Genomic DNA, 16,469 nt, shown 5'->3' on the forward strand with positions numbered 1-16,469 from the left:
CGATCAATTCATCCGTTTGGACAGATAGGAACACTTGAAATTGTGATTTTGCTTTAATTTAATATAGTTCATGCAAACTTGCAGATGCATTTGTATGCATCCAGGCAGCAAATCATGTTAATGATGGCTTGTATTCCTGCAGCAAGTTGACCGAACATGTATTGTGACGATTTAACATGTTCTCGCAGCACAGAAGTGCCAGGACCACGCTCTGCCATCACGCTTTATTCTGGCCTTTCACCTGTTTCACCGTGAGCCCGGGCTGCTGTTGCTGGGGGTGGATGAGGTGAAAGAGCAGTGTTTTGTAATGATTGTAATTTGACCCTTTATTATGTAAAAAACAGCACTATTCCCCCATTTCTACTGCATTTAGTGAGCGCTCATATGTGCCTATAAAAGAGTAGTGCAATAATGAATGTTTCAGATGAGAGAGAACAATCATTACAGAGAAGAGGGCCTCCTTCACTCAATCCATGTTTCTCCGGATCTTCGGTGCTTAAAATGTGTATTCATAGACAAGCACATAATGTTTTTATTAAAAAGGACATTATTATTTTGTTTATTTTATTGCAATTGAAATGGATCATGAAGAACTATCGGTCATACCAGTGGTCTTCCGGTGAACACAGACTGCAGCTCCTGACCATCTGCTCCAAAGAAGCTGCGTCACTCATTTAATAACATCATTCCCATGTGTTTCACACTACTCCATAGTGTTGATGACGCCATCATTTGAGGGAAATAAGTCATGATAAAGAATCGCATGATAAAGAGTCGCTTTTTACACACTTTGACATCAAAATGTGATCTTTAACCCACATAGCAACAAAACTGCAACTTCTGTGTGGGATAAAACCAAATAAAACAGCAACCCAAAGTCTGAAATATCAGAGCAAAAATGCTGTACATAGTCATATCACTAACTGACTGGCTCAAATGTAGCTAAATTTAGCCATTTTATATCTAATATTTTTGCGATGTTACGTACACTCTTAAAAATAAAGGTGCTCCATGAGGTTCTTCACAGTCAAAGGTTTTTTAAAGAACCTCTTTCGCCACTGAGAAGCTTTTGTGAAACAGAAAGGTTCTTCAGTTGTTAAAGGTTCTTTATGGAACCATTTAGACACAAAGGTTCTTCTATGGCATCACTGTGAAGCACCTTTATTTTTAAGAGTGTATAGAAAAATGACCACATCCCAAAAATAAGCTTTGTGAAACTAAATGTGTAATGTGAAAAGCTGATGCAAGATGAACTTGAATATTTGAGCTGTTAAAAATGTACTGTCGGGTGACAAATAATTTCTTATCTGAATTAAAAATCTTTGTCAAGACAAGTCAAGTCATCTTTATTTATATAGCGCTTTAAACAAAAAAGATTGCGTCAAAGCAACTGAACAACATTAATTAGGAAAACAGTGTGTCAATAATGGAAAATGACAGTTAAAGGCAGTTCATCATTGAATTCAGTGATGTCATCATGCAGCTCAGTTCAGTTTTAAATAGTATCTGTGCAATAATTTGCAATCAAGTCAACGATATTGCTGTAAATGAAGTGTCCCCAACTAAGCAAGCCAGAGGCGACAGCGGCAAGGAACCAAAAGTCCATCAGTGACAGAATGGAGAAAAAACTTTGTGAGAAACCAGACTCAGTCGGGGGGCCAGTTCTCCTCTGACCAGACGAAACCAGCAGTTCAATTCCAGGCTGCAGCAAAGTCAGATTGTGCAGAGGACTCAACTGTTTCCTGTGGTCTTGTCCCGGTGGTCGTCTGAGACAAGGTCTTTACAGGGGATCTGTCTCTGGGGCTCTAGTCCTGGTCTCCGCTGTCTTTCAGGGCTGTAGAGGTCCTTTCTAGGTGCTGATCCACCATCTGGGCTGGATACATACTGGATCCGGGTGACTGCAGTGACCCTCTGACTTGGATACAGACTGGATCTGGTGGCTTCGGTGAACTCGGAATAAGAGAGAAACAGACTAATATTAGCGTAGATGCCATTCTTCTAATGATGTCGCAAGTACATCGGGTGTTATGGGTTTACCTAGTTAATGCAGCCTAAAAATCCTTTAACGGATTTGGATATTAGAAGCGTATTAGTGTGCTATGTGTAAGCCAGGTTAAAGAGATGGGTCTTTAATCTAGATTTAAACTGCAAGAGTGTGTCTGCCTCCCGTACAATGTTAGGTATTTTATTTAATAGTTTAGGAGCTAAATAGGAAAAGGACCTGCCGCCCGCAGTTAACTTTGATATTCTAGGTATTATCAAATTGCCAGAGTTTTGATAACGCAGTGGACGTGGAGGACTATAATGTAACAAGAGCTCATTCAAATACTGAGGTGCTAAACCATTCAGGGCTTTATAAGTAATAAGCAAGATTTTAAAATCTATACGATGTTTGATAGGGAGCCAGTGCAGTGTTGACAGGACCGGGCTAATATGATCATACTTCCTGGTTCTAGTAAGAACTCTAGCTGCTGCATTATGGACTAACTGGAGTTTGTTTATTAAGCGTGCAGAACAACCACCCAATACAGCATTACAATAATCTATCCTTGACGTCATAAACGCATGGATTAAAATTTCTGCATTTGACATTAAGAGCATAGGCCGTAATTTAGATATATTTTTGAGATGGAAAAATGCAGTTTTACAAATGCTAGAAACGTGGCTTTCTAAGGAAAGGTTGCTATCAAATAGCACACCTAGGTTCCTAACTGATGACAAAGAATTGACAGAGCAGCCATTAAGTCTTAGACAGCGTTCTAGGTTATTACATGCAGAGCTTTTAGGTCCTATAATTAACACCCTTTGTTTTTTCAGAATTTAGCAGTAAGAAATTACTCGTCATCCAGTTTTTTTATATCGACTATGCATTCCGTTAGTTTTTCAAATTGGTATGTTTCGCCGGGCCGCGAAGAAATATAGAGCTGAGTATCATCAGCACAACAGTGAAAGCTAACACACCGTGTTTCCTGATGATATTTCCCAAGGGTAACATGTAAAGCATGAAGAGTAACGGCCCTAGTACTGAGCCTTAAGGTACTCCATACTGCACTTGTGATTGATATGATACCTTTTCATTCACTGCTACGAATTGATGGCGGTCATATAAGTACGAATTAAACCATGCTAATGCACTTCCATTAATGCCAACAAAGTGTTCTAGTCTATGCAAAAGAATAGTGTGGTCAATTGTGTCGAACGCAGCACTAAGATCCAATAGCACTAATAGAGAGATACAACCACGATCAGATGATAAGAGCAGGTCATTTGTAACTCTAAGGAGAGCAGTCTCAGTACTATGATACGGTCTAAATCCTGACTGGAATTCCTCACAGATGCCATTTTTCTCTAAGAAGGAATATAATTGTGAGGATACTACCTTTTCTAGTATCTTGGACAGAAAAGGGAGATTCGAGATCGGTCTATAATTAACTAGTTCTTTGGGGTCAAGTTGTGGTTTTTTGATGAGAGGCTTAATAACAGCCAGTTTGAAGGTGTTGGTGACATATCCTTATAACAATGAGGAATTAATAATAGTCAGAAGAGGATCTATGACTTCCTGGAAGCACCTCTTTTAGGAGCTTAGATGGAATAGGGTCTAACATACATGTTGTTGGTTTAGATGATTTAACAAGTTTATACAATTGTTCCTCTCCTATAGTAGAGAATGAGTGGAACTGTTCCTCAGGGGATCTATAGTGCACTGTCTGATGTGATACTGTAGCTGACGGCTGCATGGTTACAATTTTATCTCTAATAGTATCGATTTTAGAAGTAAAGTAGTTCATAAAGTCATTACTGCTGTGATATTGAGAAATGTCAACACTTGTTGATGCTTTATTTTTCATTAATTTAGCCATTGTATTGAATAAATACCTGGGGTTATGTTTGTTTTCTTCTAAAAGAGACGAAAATAATCAGATCTAGCAGTTTTTTTAATGCTTTTCTGTAGGATAGGTTACTTTCCCTCCAAGCAATACGAAATACCTCTAGTTTTGTTTTTCTCCAGCTGCGCTCCATTTTCCGGGCTGCTCTCTTTAGGGTGCGAGTGTGCTCATTATACCACGGTGTCAGATAGTTTTCCTAAATCTTCCTTAAGTGTAAAGGAGCAACTGTATTTAAAATGCTAGAAAAGAAAGAGTGCATAGTTTCTGTTACATCATCAAGTTGTTCTGAGGTTTTGGATATGCTAAGGAATTGGGATACATCAGGAAGATTACTTACAAAGCAGTCTTTTGTGGTAGAAGTGATGGTTGTAACAAGAAGTAGAATTTACAGTTTTAGCTATATGAAGTTTGCACAAAACTAAATAATGATCTGAGATATCATCGCTTGGCTGCATAACTTCAACACCATCAACATCAATTCCATGTGACAGTATTAAATCTAGAGTATGATTACGACAATGAGTAGGTCCTGAGATGTGTTGTCTAACCCCAATAGAGTTCAGAATGTCTATAAATGCTGATCCCAATGCATCTTTTTCATTATCAATATGGATATTAAAATCACCAACAATTAAAACTTTATCTGCAGCCAGCACTAACTCGGATGTAAAATCAGCAAACTCTTTAATAAAGTCTGTATGGTGCCCTGGTGGCCTGTATACAGTAGCCAGCGCAAACATCACAGGGGATTTATCATTAACATTTGTTTCTCTGGATAATGTTATATTAAGCACCAATACTTCAAACGAGTTATACTTGAAGCCTGCCCTCTGAGAAATCCTGAAAACATTGTTATAAATTGAAGCAACACCTCCCCCTTTACCTTTTGGATGTGGCTCATGTTTATAACAGTAATCTTGGGGTGTAGACTCTCTAGAAATGTATCTTGTCCATCCATCCATCCATCTATTTTCTAAACCACTTGTCCTGTGTCTGTGAAACAGATCCGTACAGAGGAATATTCTGGAGAAAGTCAAAATATTTCTTCTTGTATACTTCATTACAACCGTAGGTGGTTGTTAATCAATGAGTTTAACTGATTGAATCTGTTCTGTTTTAATGTGTCGATCACTTCAGTATTGTGAGTTTCCTAAAGCAAAGGCTAAATGTCCTCTGATTAACTTCAGAACAGATGACATGAAGAAGAACATGACTGCTGCTCTAGTGTTGTGCTTTCTCAAACTGTGTATTTTAGCATGACTGGGGCTGGTTTTATATATATACTATTGAATTAATTACACATAATTTTTGTGTAACATCAGGATGAAACTCGACATTAAAATCCATCGGCTGTTTTACTGCCATTATGTAGATGCAGATGAACTTCTGAATCACTTCATGTTCCAGAGATCTCTCTCTGGTTGAACAGCAGCAGGGCCTCGACTGACTCTTGACCCGTCCAGCGGCTGGCTGGCTCCTGCTGTTGTCATATAGACAGTGTGTACTAGGAATGATTGCAACACGCTCCACACAGAGCCTTATCAGTGAGGACATTCAAACAAGTCCTGGCCCTTACAAGGAAAAGCCACAGACACACACAAGGGCTGAAACTCTACTGACATTGATTTTCCACTGAACAGATTACACTCTGTGTTTGCTTGATTCGTTTACTTAAACTCCTACTCAGATGAGCTGATATGCACAAATCATGAACCCGTTTGGATTTCTCCCCCTTGATTTTCATTGTATAGGGTTTGTAAAAAAATTTGGTCTCTCTGAAAATAAGACAAAGGCAAACAGATTTGACTGAAGAAACGAATCTTGTGAAGCCCATGTTAATGACCTGTTCTCCTCTCTCCGCGTCCCATGAGTGTGTCTGAGCGAGTCGCCCTTTGGCTCCGGCCGCGATTGCCCTCAGAATCTCCACATGAGGTGAGATCACTCACAGACGCAGACTCAGCTCTGAACGTGTGTGTGTGTGTGTGTGTGTGCTCGCGTCTGAGTGTGTGTGTGTTACACACTTGAGCTCTGAAGATGCATTGCTCCAGTAAAACTGCATTTTAACCCTAAGCTTTAAGTTTTAAAAAACATTTTGTGTATATATATATATATATATATATAAATGTTCATGTAATCAGCTTTTCACAAAGCTGTAACAACATGTGCCCCTAACATTTAGTTTATTAGTAACAAAAATCATTTGAATTAATCAGTCAGTACTTGTGGTACTAAAAAAAAAAGAAAAAGAAAAACATGTTTGCACCAATCCTGCTACATTCAGCATGTTCTGTGGTTGAATGTAATGGGGTCAAAGGTCAGGGCAAAAACAGATAATTAGGCTAAGCTAAATGTCATTATTTACATTCATGTATCCTGTTCCAAGAACAATACGATTAAATCATGTAACAAAGTTCAGTATCCTGTCAATTACACAGCAAATCATGAGGACGTGTGTAGCACACAGATGCTGCTGTTTCTGGAATAAGCCTCTTTTGTAATTTTTTACTGTATTTGTAAAAATGTGTTATTCAAATATATGATAATGATGGAATGTTTTTCCACAAGCTCACTATCAAAGCAAAACATTTTTAGAAAAAAATAAATAAATAAATAAAAAATATATATGAGTGTGTGTGTGTGTGTGTGTGTGTGTAAAAGAACAAATCATTAAACTACACTGTTTTGTCAAGTCACCTAAAAATGTGCCTCTTATGACAAAATCTAAATGAACTGGATTCATCCTGTACATTGTTCACTTGTGTAACTGACAGAAAGACATATCATATGTTAAATGAGGATGTGACTGACATTCTGCCTGAAGCCTTGTGTTTGTGAGGTGTGATGGTCAGTTTCATGTGTGAACTAGCATGTGTGCGTGTGCTGCCTGCACTGATGTGTCCCCCCCCGGCCCCTCGATAGGGAACCTTTGAGCTCTGCAGTGAGGAGGTGAGGGGTTGAGGTTCGAGCCCCCTCCCTCTCGCTCGGCCCTTTAAAAGAGCCGTCTCTGGCCCTGTCCTTCAGTCTCTTCCCAGACCAGCTACAGTAACAGGTAAGCAGCCCAGCCTCGGACCTTATAGCGTAACTCGGGATAGAGTTTCATCTGGAAACAACTGGGCATTTGGAGAGTTATGGGCCGCTAGCAGAAAAATATTTTTTTGATCAAATTATACATGTAACAGTGATCTGTTTAATGTTTTGGTAGTAATTTTGTTTTGTAGACTAATGATGAGCCCTTACTGATGAAATATGATCAGTCATTGTAGACATGCATCCGGCCAGCTTTCTGCTCCTCAGCTGCCTTACGTTCTCCAGGTCCACACCAATGTGACCAAGTTAATCCAGGGATTTGAGATTATGCTGTGGTTGAGAGCTAATCTGCTCTGAAGCCTTTGTAACTCTGTCTAATCTGGGATGAGTTAGAGTCCAGTCTAATAGGCTGACATGTGCTGTAGGGTGAACTATCCCGAGTGATAGCCCCAGTGTCAGCTTTCCCTTTGAGTAGAAATCTAAAACCTATGTGTACATTGTGATTAACAACATCTGATGTGTTTGTTTGTTCTTTTTAACCCAGATCCATGATGAGGTTCGTAGTCCTCGCCCTCGCTGTTTTGCTGGCAGGTACATAAAGCCCTTTACTCCTCTCCACACCATCAAAAAAATCAATTTCTTAATCAGCATTTTTGCCTTGTTTTCCAGTTTAAAATGTAAACCAAGATAAATTTTGTTATGGTACTTTTTTATGAGATACTAAGTCTTGTTTTCAAAGAATACATGTACATATCTTGTTCCTAAACCTAGTATTTATTCTGGATTTAAGAGGCTCTTGCTAGTTTATGCCAGGGGGGTAAGAAATAAATAAAAAAATATGTTCTAATATCTCACAATTTAGCTTCTAATTTAAAATGGTCAAAGGGATGTTTAGATATTTTTACTGAGAAACCAGAGAAAAATAGTGATTAAGAAATGAAAATGATTTTTTTTTTTTTGCTGCTGTATTCAGTTTAAACTGTAGTTAACAGTCTAACTCTGACTGAATACATGAAGGTCTGGCCTTGCTCCAGACTGAATCTGAATCTGCGTTTGCTTTGCTCAGGCTGCCAGGCCCGTTTCCTGCAGGACCAGCCGCCCTCGCAGCTGGAGCACCTGAAGTCTGCGCTCCAGCTTTACGCTGATCAGATGAAGCAGTCGGCACACAAGACCCTCACTCACCTCGACGACACAGAGTTCGCAGACTACAAGTAAGAAAGCGCAAAGACAGCTCATACAGGTCTGGATAGAGCGGCTGTATCAGCTATAAGATCTAAAGAAGTTTTTTTTGTTTTTTTTTTGGTGTAGTGTGTGTGCAGTATTGTGTAATATTTTAGAGAGAGATATAATATATATTTTTGTTGTGTTTAGGGAATTCCTGGGCCAGTCTGTGGACAACCTCCACGGCTACTTTCAGAACGGCTTCCAAACCATCACCCCAATTGGTGACCAGGTGCTGGAGGCCACTAAAGACACACGCGAGAAGCTGGTCAAGGATGTGGAGGAGCTCCGCAAGAAGATCGAGCCCATGCGCGCGGAGCTCAGGCAGGTGCTGGAGAAGCACTTACAGGAGTACAGAGACGAGCTGAAGCCTTTCGTCGAGGAGTACCTGACCAAACATCAAAAGTTCCTGGAGGAGATGAGGATCAAGCTGGAGCCTGTGGTCAAGAGCTTGAGAGAGAAGTTTGGACCCAACTGGGAGGAGACCAAGTCCAAGCTGATGCCCATCTTGGAGGCTGTGCGCGAGAAGGTGGCGGAGCATCTCCAGGACCTGAAGAAACTGCTGGAGCCCTACATGCAGGATTATAGGGAGCAGATGGAGAAGGGAGCCCAGGAGTTCCGCCAGAGCGTCAAATCTGGAGAACTGAGGAAAAAGATGAACGAGTTGGGCGAGGAGGTGAAGCCTCACTTCGAGGCTATTTTCGCAGCCGTCCAAAAGGCCATTTACAAGCCATAAACCGACCCTTTTTTACACCATCTCCGCCTCCCTTCTTCCTTGCCACCAGCGCCGAGTACCAACACCTGAAACATCGTCATCCAGAAGGCTTTTCTCAGAGCTTAACTGCCTTTCACTGAAGCACACACACACTAACACATGCTCACAACACTCACATGCACTTTTGACACTCACATTCACTCTAATGGCCAAACACAGCTAAGAATTAAAGAACACTGAAACCTGTTCTTTCAAAAATGCCTAGCAAAATTCCTTTGTTAAGCTGCTTTTTGTTAAAAACTGATTTTCAATGTTCAATGAAATAAAAAAATACAAATAAAAACTTTCATACTATTTCTTCAATGTCTAAATGTGGCTTTTTTTAAAGGGATGTTTTGAGAAATTATATGGAAACACACAAATTCATAAATACCAAGTCCTAAAAATATATATTATTTTTTTACAATAAAATAATCTGATTTTTATTAAAAATGTATAAATTAGGCAATCATAATTTTGTAGTCATGGGCAATAAAAAATACTACACAACAATGGCCTTAAACTGAACAGAACAGAGTATGCAGGCTTCTACATTTTAGATCTGATTAATGAGTTGATTACAAAAATGTGTCAGCAGTAATCAATAGATCCTGCTCGAGTGATCTGTTACTGATTAGTAACAGGGCAAGATGGATGTGGTGGCCATATTAAAGCCCCCAGCAAAGACCATGTCAACACCAGACCATAATATTTAGCTGAACATATTAATGAGAAACACAGTGGTGTGCTATTCAGGCTACGGCATATTGACTAGTGAATAGTGATAATCCATTTTCAGAACCATTCTCCTGTGCCTTGATTTGCATTAAAATCCAAGAATATAGTCAGAAATGGTTTTTGGTAAACACCTGATCATGAGGAACAACTGTGATATACTCATTTTTAGATCATTCTTTCCTATGGGACAACACAAGAATGTCATAAGAAGAGCATATGATTCAGCATTGTGACAATGCTTCATAAATGTGCAGGTGCGATTATTAACAGATCCGTCTTCACGGCCTGTCAGGATCTCTGAAGGCTGTTCAGTCTCTGTGAGAGAGTAATCCTGGTTCAAAGGTCGTTATAAGCGTTTTCCATCAGAACAATGGTGCTAAAAGTCCAATAAGCTGTTTGTTGAGTGCTGGAGATCAATCGCTGATTCTTCTGTCCGCAGTCAATAAAGCTGGCTGATGTATATGTAATTAACAAATACTTGAGTGTAATACAGAGTAAGTTTGCGGCCATCGTGGGTCATGGTCTGTGAGAGAGTGATATGGATGAGGTGCAGAAACACTGCATATTAGATCTCTGGGATTATATAAAGGCCGGACTGATCCGTCGTGAGCCACAGACGCATGGAGTGTGAGGAATGAGCACCGGACCAGGATTCCTGACTACAGCAGCAATGATCAACGGTAATATTCAGATTCGGCTTTATTTGTACCTTCAAACAATCATCAATCAATTAGTCATTTTTTACATTTTAAACTGATTTTAAACAATTTGTAACATGATTTAAATTTACTTGAAAAACATTGGATTTGTGAAAAAGTAAAACTGCCTTTCAAAGAATTTCAGAAAATCCTAGCAAATTTTATTTGATTTTTTTCTTGAAATTAAATATGAAAGTCGGCTTCAGTTTTCATGTTATGAATAAACCTCATAAAATTTTGTTAGAACAAACGATTAAAGGTGTCTTGGCCTAGATAAATGAATATCTGAGCTGATGTCACACGTATCTGCAGGGTCAGAGTGGTCTCCGGCTTGTCTGCCGTGTTCTGCAGACGAGGGCCGGACCTGCAGTAAAGCTCCTGAAGTGGCCAGCGTCAGAGTTCAGCTGGAGATGCAGAGCCTGTGGCGGCAGTTTGACCAGCTGGGCACTGAGATGATTGTGACGAAAGCTGGAAGGTTTCACCAGATATCACACCTTTGCTAATACAGTCTCTTCATAGCATTATGTTAGCAATTCCATGTTTACAGTGTCTGAAGAACAAGTGAGTACTGACGCTGTTGTGGGGGTTTTTGAGGTTCTTGGCGGTTGTTTGGACACTGTTTGCAAACCCAAGCCAAAGAGCCTCACGAACGGTGCAGAAAACACACACTAAACTTCAGTGGTTAGGGATCTGAGCAATGGTAATAGTGATTATACCACTACTAAACTGTTAGTAGTAGTATTATGTGCATTCTGATAAGTCTGTGACCTGCATATATTGACTGCTGTGGTTTGTGTTCATACAGAAGGATGTTTCCTACATTTCAAGTACTCATTTCTGGCATGGACCCTGCTGCAGAATATGTTCTCCTGTTGGACTTTATTCCTGTTGATGACAAACGATACAGGTATCAGATCAGAAAAAAAGGGTTCTGGACATTTTTAATGGTTTTAACTTTGGTGTAGAGTCAACAAAAGATACTTTGTTTAAATGTTTTGGTCACACTTTATTTTAAGGACCAATTATCACTATTAACCAAGAGTTTTCTCTCAGTAAACTCCTAATTATTACTAACATTAACAGTTAGTAAGGTAGTTGCTAATTTTAGGTATGGTGTGGATAAGGATGTAGAATATGGTCATTCAGAACGAGACATTAATATGTGCTTTATAAGTACTAATAAATAGCCAATGTGCTAGTAATATGCTTGATAATAAGCAACTCGTTAATAGTGAGAATTGGTCCCTAAACTAAAGTGTTACCAATATTAATTTTTTTGCCTAGACATTAAAAACAACCTATTCTGATGCCACAACAGGACACTGAAAACAATTCAAACTCAGATCTTACTGCACAATAAAGAAACTTATTTCTTCATGCTTTAAGCCCCCCTAATATCACCGTTGTGGATTTTAACAACATTATTTGATATCATTGACAAACATGATTACATTATGCTAAACTAGTGTCTATGTAGTTTCACAGTTAACTACTCTTGTCTGCCTTTACTGTATCCTGAATTAAAAGGCTTGTATTGTCCAGTCAATGTAGTGATGTGCGTTTATCGTGACGATGTACACTCTATAAAATCAACAGAATTGAGTGTTTAATATAATTATAGAATATAATTAGAATATTTGTCATTTTAGTGCACAGACCTCCTGTATTACACGAGCCCCAGCTAAAGGAACTGCTCCTTTTTTGATTTGAGAGCAGGCATGTTTTAGAGGCTTTTGTTGTTCCTGTGTGCAGGTACGCTTTCCACAGCTCCTCCTGGATGGTGGCTGGACGTGGAGATATAGCCGCCCCGGGACGAGTGCACTTCCACCCGGACTCTCCCGCACGAGGAGCGCAGTGGGTCAAACAGACCGTCTCATTCGACCGCCTCAAACTCACCAACAACCTGCTGGACGACAACGGCCATGTAACTCACACACACACACACACACACACACACACACACAAAATTTTTTTTAAAAAAAAAGTTTCACACACACACACACACTCACACTCTCTCACACACTCTAACACAAACACACACTCACACTCTCTCAAACACTCTAACACAAGCACACACACACACTCACACACACACTCTCACTCACACTCTCTCACACACTCTCACACACTCTCAAACACTCTAACACAAGCACGCACACACACACGTGAATGTCTGGATGACGGCAGAGATTCTAACACCTGTGCATGTGTGTGTAGATGATCCTGAACTCCATGCACCGGTATCAGCCGCGGCTGCATGTGATTCTCGTGGACAGGAGCCGTGACAGTCAGCGCTACGCTCACCGCAACTTCTGCACCTTCATCTTCCCAGAGACCCGCTTCATCGCAGTCACCGCCTACCAGAACCACAGGGTACATCATCCACACACAGGAGCCCAGGACTACACGCAGGATTCAATTAGTTATTGAGCTGTTATTAAGATTAAATATCTAGGCTAGCATCTTTTAATATGTTTATTTATCCATTTAAATGATATTCAGGGTCCCTGGGTTGGTTTCTCAGTCAGGATGGTCCTGAAATGGACAATGTTGAGATTTGTGTTTAAATAGTTTATGGTGTCCTGTTTCAAGGAACTATTGCTCATGGTTTGGTAATGACTCCTTCAGATGTAATTACTAATCATTTGGAACAGTATTCTAAAGTAAAAGGCATGAGAACTCCCTACACTGACTGTAGCCACTGTAAACGTTTGAGGGGTTTGTAAGGTTTTAGATAGTAATTCCTTCCTTCTGATGGATTTGGTTACACTTGAGTCATTATTAGTAAGTAACCATAATCTTCCAAATAATTAGTAATTCCTTTAGGACGATGTGCTAACGCCTGAGTCATTATCAGTGGTATACCATCATTCTTACAATAGCTGTTAAGGATAACCTGATTGTGCCGAGAGGGGCGGGCCGAGAGCCGTGGGAATGGAGTGAGGCCGGTGGAGTTGATGTTAATGTGTGACACCTGCGCCACTCACCAGTCTCGAGTCCCCCGCCCTCTCGTCACACTAATCTTAACCTAACCATTCATAATGAAACACACACACACACAAAAAAAAAAAACATATTGCTAGTGAACATATTTCTATATTTCTGTGAGGCACATTAAATACATAAATCACTGTATGGCCGATGACTCAAAATGTTCCAGTATCTCTAGTGATTCAGCGAGAATTGTGGAACTAAGCTGCCTTCTCTTTCTTTAAGTTATATGAAAAAATACAATACAAATAAACATGAGTTCAGAGAACTGTGTAACCGGTTCATTAAATGAACAGTTATTTATCTGTAGCTGCAGTGAATCTGATGCTCATGTCTGTCCTGTCACAGATCACCCAGCTGAAGATTGCTTGCAACCCCTTCGCCAAAGGCTTTCGTGCAGCAGATTCTGAAAACAGGTGAACAATTATAGTGTATAACATTCTACCAGAGTTACAGTCCTGAGATCAAACCTGACTGTAGCTGTTTCTGACTGAACGAAGGATCATCACCTTCAACTCAACCTTGCAAAGACAGAACTGCTCGTGGTCTCAGCCAACCCAGCACAACTTCTCTATACAGCTGGATTCATCAACCATAACTCCTTCCAGGACAACCAGGGACGTTGGAGTTGTAATTGATTATCAGTTAAGCTTCACGGATCATATTGTTACAACGGCCTGGTCCTGCAGATTTGCCTTATACAACATTAAGAAGATTAGACCCTTCCTCACAGAGCAGACAGCACAACTGCTTGTCCAAGCTCTCTCCAGACTGGACTATTGTCTTCCTGCATGTACTGTCAAGCCTGCGCAACTGATCCAGAATGCTGCAGCAAGAGTGGTCTTCAACGAGCTGAAGAAAGCTCACGTTACTCATCTCCTCATCAGTTTGCACTGGCTGCCAGTAGCTGCTCACATCAAATTCAAGGTACTGATGCTTGCTTTCAAGACAACCACAGGCGCTGCACTACTATACCTAAACTCTCTAGTTCAGACTTGTGTACCCTCCAGAAGCTTGTGTCCAAAGAAGAATGAAATCTCTCATGGACCTTTTCCTGGACTGTTCCCAGCTGCTGGAACGACCTGCCTGTCTCAGTTCCAGCAACTGAGCCTTTAGCCATGACCAAAAATGTCTAAAGACACATCTTTTTCTTCAACACCTGACCAATTAATACTAGCACTTACCTATTCTATTCTATTCTATTCTGTGCTATTCTATTCACTGTAATTTATTTCAAATTAAAAACCAAAACACCTTGCTGTGTTCTGTGCTAGACTGACTGAGGCTTGTCACAGCACTTGTATACAGTTGCTCTCTCGTTGGTCTGATTGCTTCTATTGCTCTCATTTGTAAGTTACTTTGGATAAAAGCATCTGCTAAATGATAAAATGTAAATATAATGTAATATGTTACATGCAGCTCTTCTTATGACATGAAATTTGTACTTTATGGTTATTGTGACTTTCTGTAATTGTTCTGCTATATCTACAGTTGTTCTCTAATTGTAATGAGCATGATTATGCTTTCCGATCTTAGACATTCAGCTCAGTGTCAGACAGAATCTGCTGGCCTGTCTTTGCCGTGGAGTGTGTTTGAGGGATCGTCTCCACGTGAAGACCAGCGGCTACACCACCAACCGCAGCCTCAACGTGAGCTCAGAATTACATCTCTAACATTTTGGGGAATATGTGGACGACTCACATGTTTTTTCATTGCATAGGCTCATTTCATAGATAGCATTGTACATATCCCAAACAGACTTTTTGAATACTCTGACAACATGACAAGTTGTTGTAAATGATGAACATGAAAACATTTTCTTTGCATTTTTGTTCATGCATTTAAATGCAAGTTGCAGTTTTGCACAAGTTGACTTTAACTGTAAGCAGTCTCTGTTGTTGAGAGGCCAGAATGTTAATGCACAGGTCAGACTCTTTATTTCCGCCTCTGCTTCTCTCTGTTCTTCAGGCAGATCAAACGCTCATGATCCAGCCCTACAGACAGCGATGACTGAGGCGGCGCTCTCGTACGGAGCAGGGACGGACCGCAGGGACGGAGGGTCTCAGGACCATTTCTACAGCGCTCCTGTGCTCCTCACGGTGCCCTGTCAGTGGGACGGCCCGAGCAGAGCAGACAGAAGCCTGATCGGATAACCCAGCCCTCAGTCTTTATCAGCCTTACACTCTAAAAATGTGTGTCAGGAAATCTAAAAGTGTGCTTCATTTATTCACATCAAATAACATCACCACCACCAACAATAACAGTAAATGAAAATCAAATAAATTAATTGAAATGGTCAGGTCAACTAGAAATAGCTGCTTATGATAACAATATGTTTACAGATTAGATTTATTACATTATATGTTCATCAAAATAAAGGCTCTGTGTTCTGTGAACTGTATAACTGTGTTCATGTTCATGCTTACATTAATACTTACCTTGCACATTTTTGTTCTGATATTGATAATATAAGATCTTTAGAAGATGTGCTAAAATATGCATATGGATTGATTTTGGCATGGGGCGCATTTTGATATAGCATTGCCATTATTTTTGTTTAAATATAAATATGTTTCAAAGACATGTAATCACAATTACATAACACTAAAACTGTAACATAATAACACTATAACATAATAAAACAATTACATAATAACACTTCAACACATTTTACTCATGCAAGAATCTTACAATAGCAGTAATATACTGTGGTAAATGACCATGGTTTTCATTCAGCTCAAAGCACTGTGGTATTTCCAGTTGTTCCACTGTGCCGTGATACCAGTAGCAATGCTGAGGCACGAAAACAGAGAGACACAATTCAAGAATATAAAAATATGTTACCTATGTTACACTGTTACACAGTACAAGAGGAACATGGTCTGATGAATGAACTCCAAGCCCCATGATGCATCACTCCAGTGTGTGTGTGTGTGTGTGTGTGTGTGTGTGTGTGTGTGTGTGTGTGTGTGTGTGTGTGTGTGTGTGGAGTCCTCAGTGCGCTAGTGTAAGGAGAATATGATTCATTTAGCGAATCGGCTCGTTTGGGCGTTTCGTTTCAGTAAAATGATTCACCACGTCACATAAATATTTTGCTAAATATTGATGATTTTTATTATTATTATTTATTTATTTGTATAGGAGACCTGATGC

General features: G+C 39.9%; 2 protein-coding genes across 2 annotated transcripts; both read left to right on the forward strand.

Annotated features, from left to right (window-relative positions):
• The first annotated feature begins 6,826 nt into the window (after positions 1 to 6,826).
• On the forward strand, positions 6,827 to 9,204 carry apoa1b (apolipoprotein A-Ib). The gene is made up of 4 exons (XM_042748976.1): positions 6,827 to 6,936; positions 7,459 to 7,505; positions 7,981 to 8,125; positions 8,286 to 9,204. The coding sequence occupies exons 2-4, from the start codon at positions 7,463 to 7,465 to the stop codon at positions 8,869 to 8,871; spliced, it is 774 nt and encodes a 257-aa protein (XP_042604910.1). The 5' UTR covers positions 6,827 to 6,936; positions 7,459 to 7,462; the 3' UTR covers positions 8,872 to 9,204.
• Positions 9,205 to 9,316: 112 nt separating this feature from the next.
• On the forward strand, positions 9,317 to 15,754 carry LOC109109906 (T-box transcription factor TBX1). The gene is made up of 8 exons (XM_019122926.2): positions 9,317 to 10,307; positions 10,638 to 10,800; positions 11,131 to 11,232; positions 12,078 to 12,249; positions 12,543 to 12,698; positions 13,665 to 13,732; positions 14,853 to 14,965; positions 15,285 to 15,754. Exons 1-8 carry the CDS (start codon positions 10,262 to 10,264, stop codon positions 15,467 to 15,469), a joined length of 1,005 nt encoding a protein of 334 aa, XP_018978471.2. The 5' UTR covers positions 9,317 to 10,261; the 3' UTR covers positions 15,470 to 15,754.
• The last annotated feature ends 715 nt before the right edge of the window (positions 15,755 to 16,469 follow it).

This window comes from Cyprinus carpio, chromosome B22, assembly GCF_018340385.1.
Source record: "Cyprinus carpio isolate SPL01 chromosome B22, ASM1834038v1, whole genome shotgun sequence".
Lineage (NCBI taxonomy): Eukaryota > Metazoa > Chordata > Actinopteri > Cypriniformes > Cyprinidae > Cyprinus > Cyprinus carpio.

Coding starts and splice junctions, on each gene's coding strand:
- apoa1b (XM_042748976.1), top strand. CDS start 7,463: ATGATGAGGTTCGTAGTCCTCGCCCTCGCTGTTTTGCTGGCAG. Junction 7,506..7,980: donor CCTCGCTGTTTTGCTGGCAG/GTACATAAAGCC, acceptor TGCTTTGCTCAG/GCTGCCAGGCCCGTTTCCTG. Junction 8,126..8,285: donor ACAGAGTTCGCAGACTACAA/GTAAGAAAGCGC, acceptor TGTTGTGTTTAG/GGAATTCCTGGGCCAGTCTG.
- LOC109109906 (XM_019122926.2), top strand. CDS start 10,262: ATGAGCACCGGACCAGGATTCCTGACTACAGCAGCAATGATCAACG. Junction 10,801..11,130: donor ATTGTGACGAAAGCTGGAAG/GTTTCACCAGAT, acceptor GTGTTCATACAG/AAGGATGTTTCCTACATTTC. Junction 14,966..15,284: donor CCACCAACCGCAGCCTCAAC/GTGAGCTCAGAA, acceptor TCTGTTCTTCAG/GCAGATCAAACGCTCATGAT.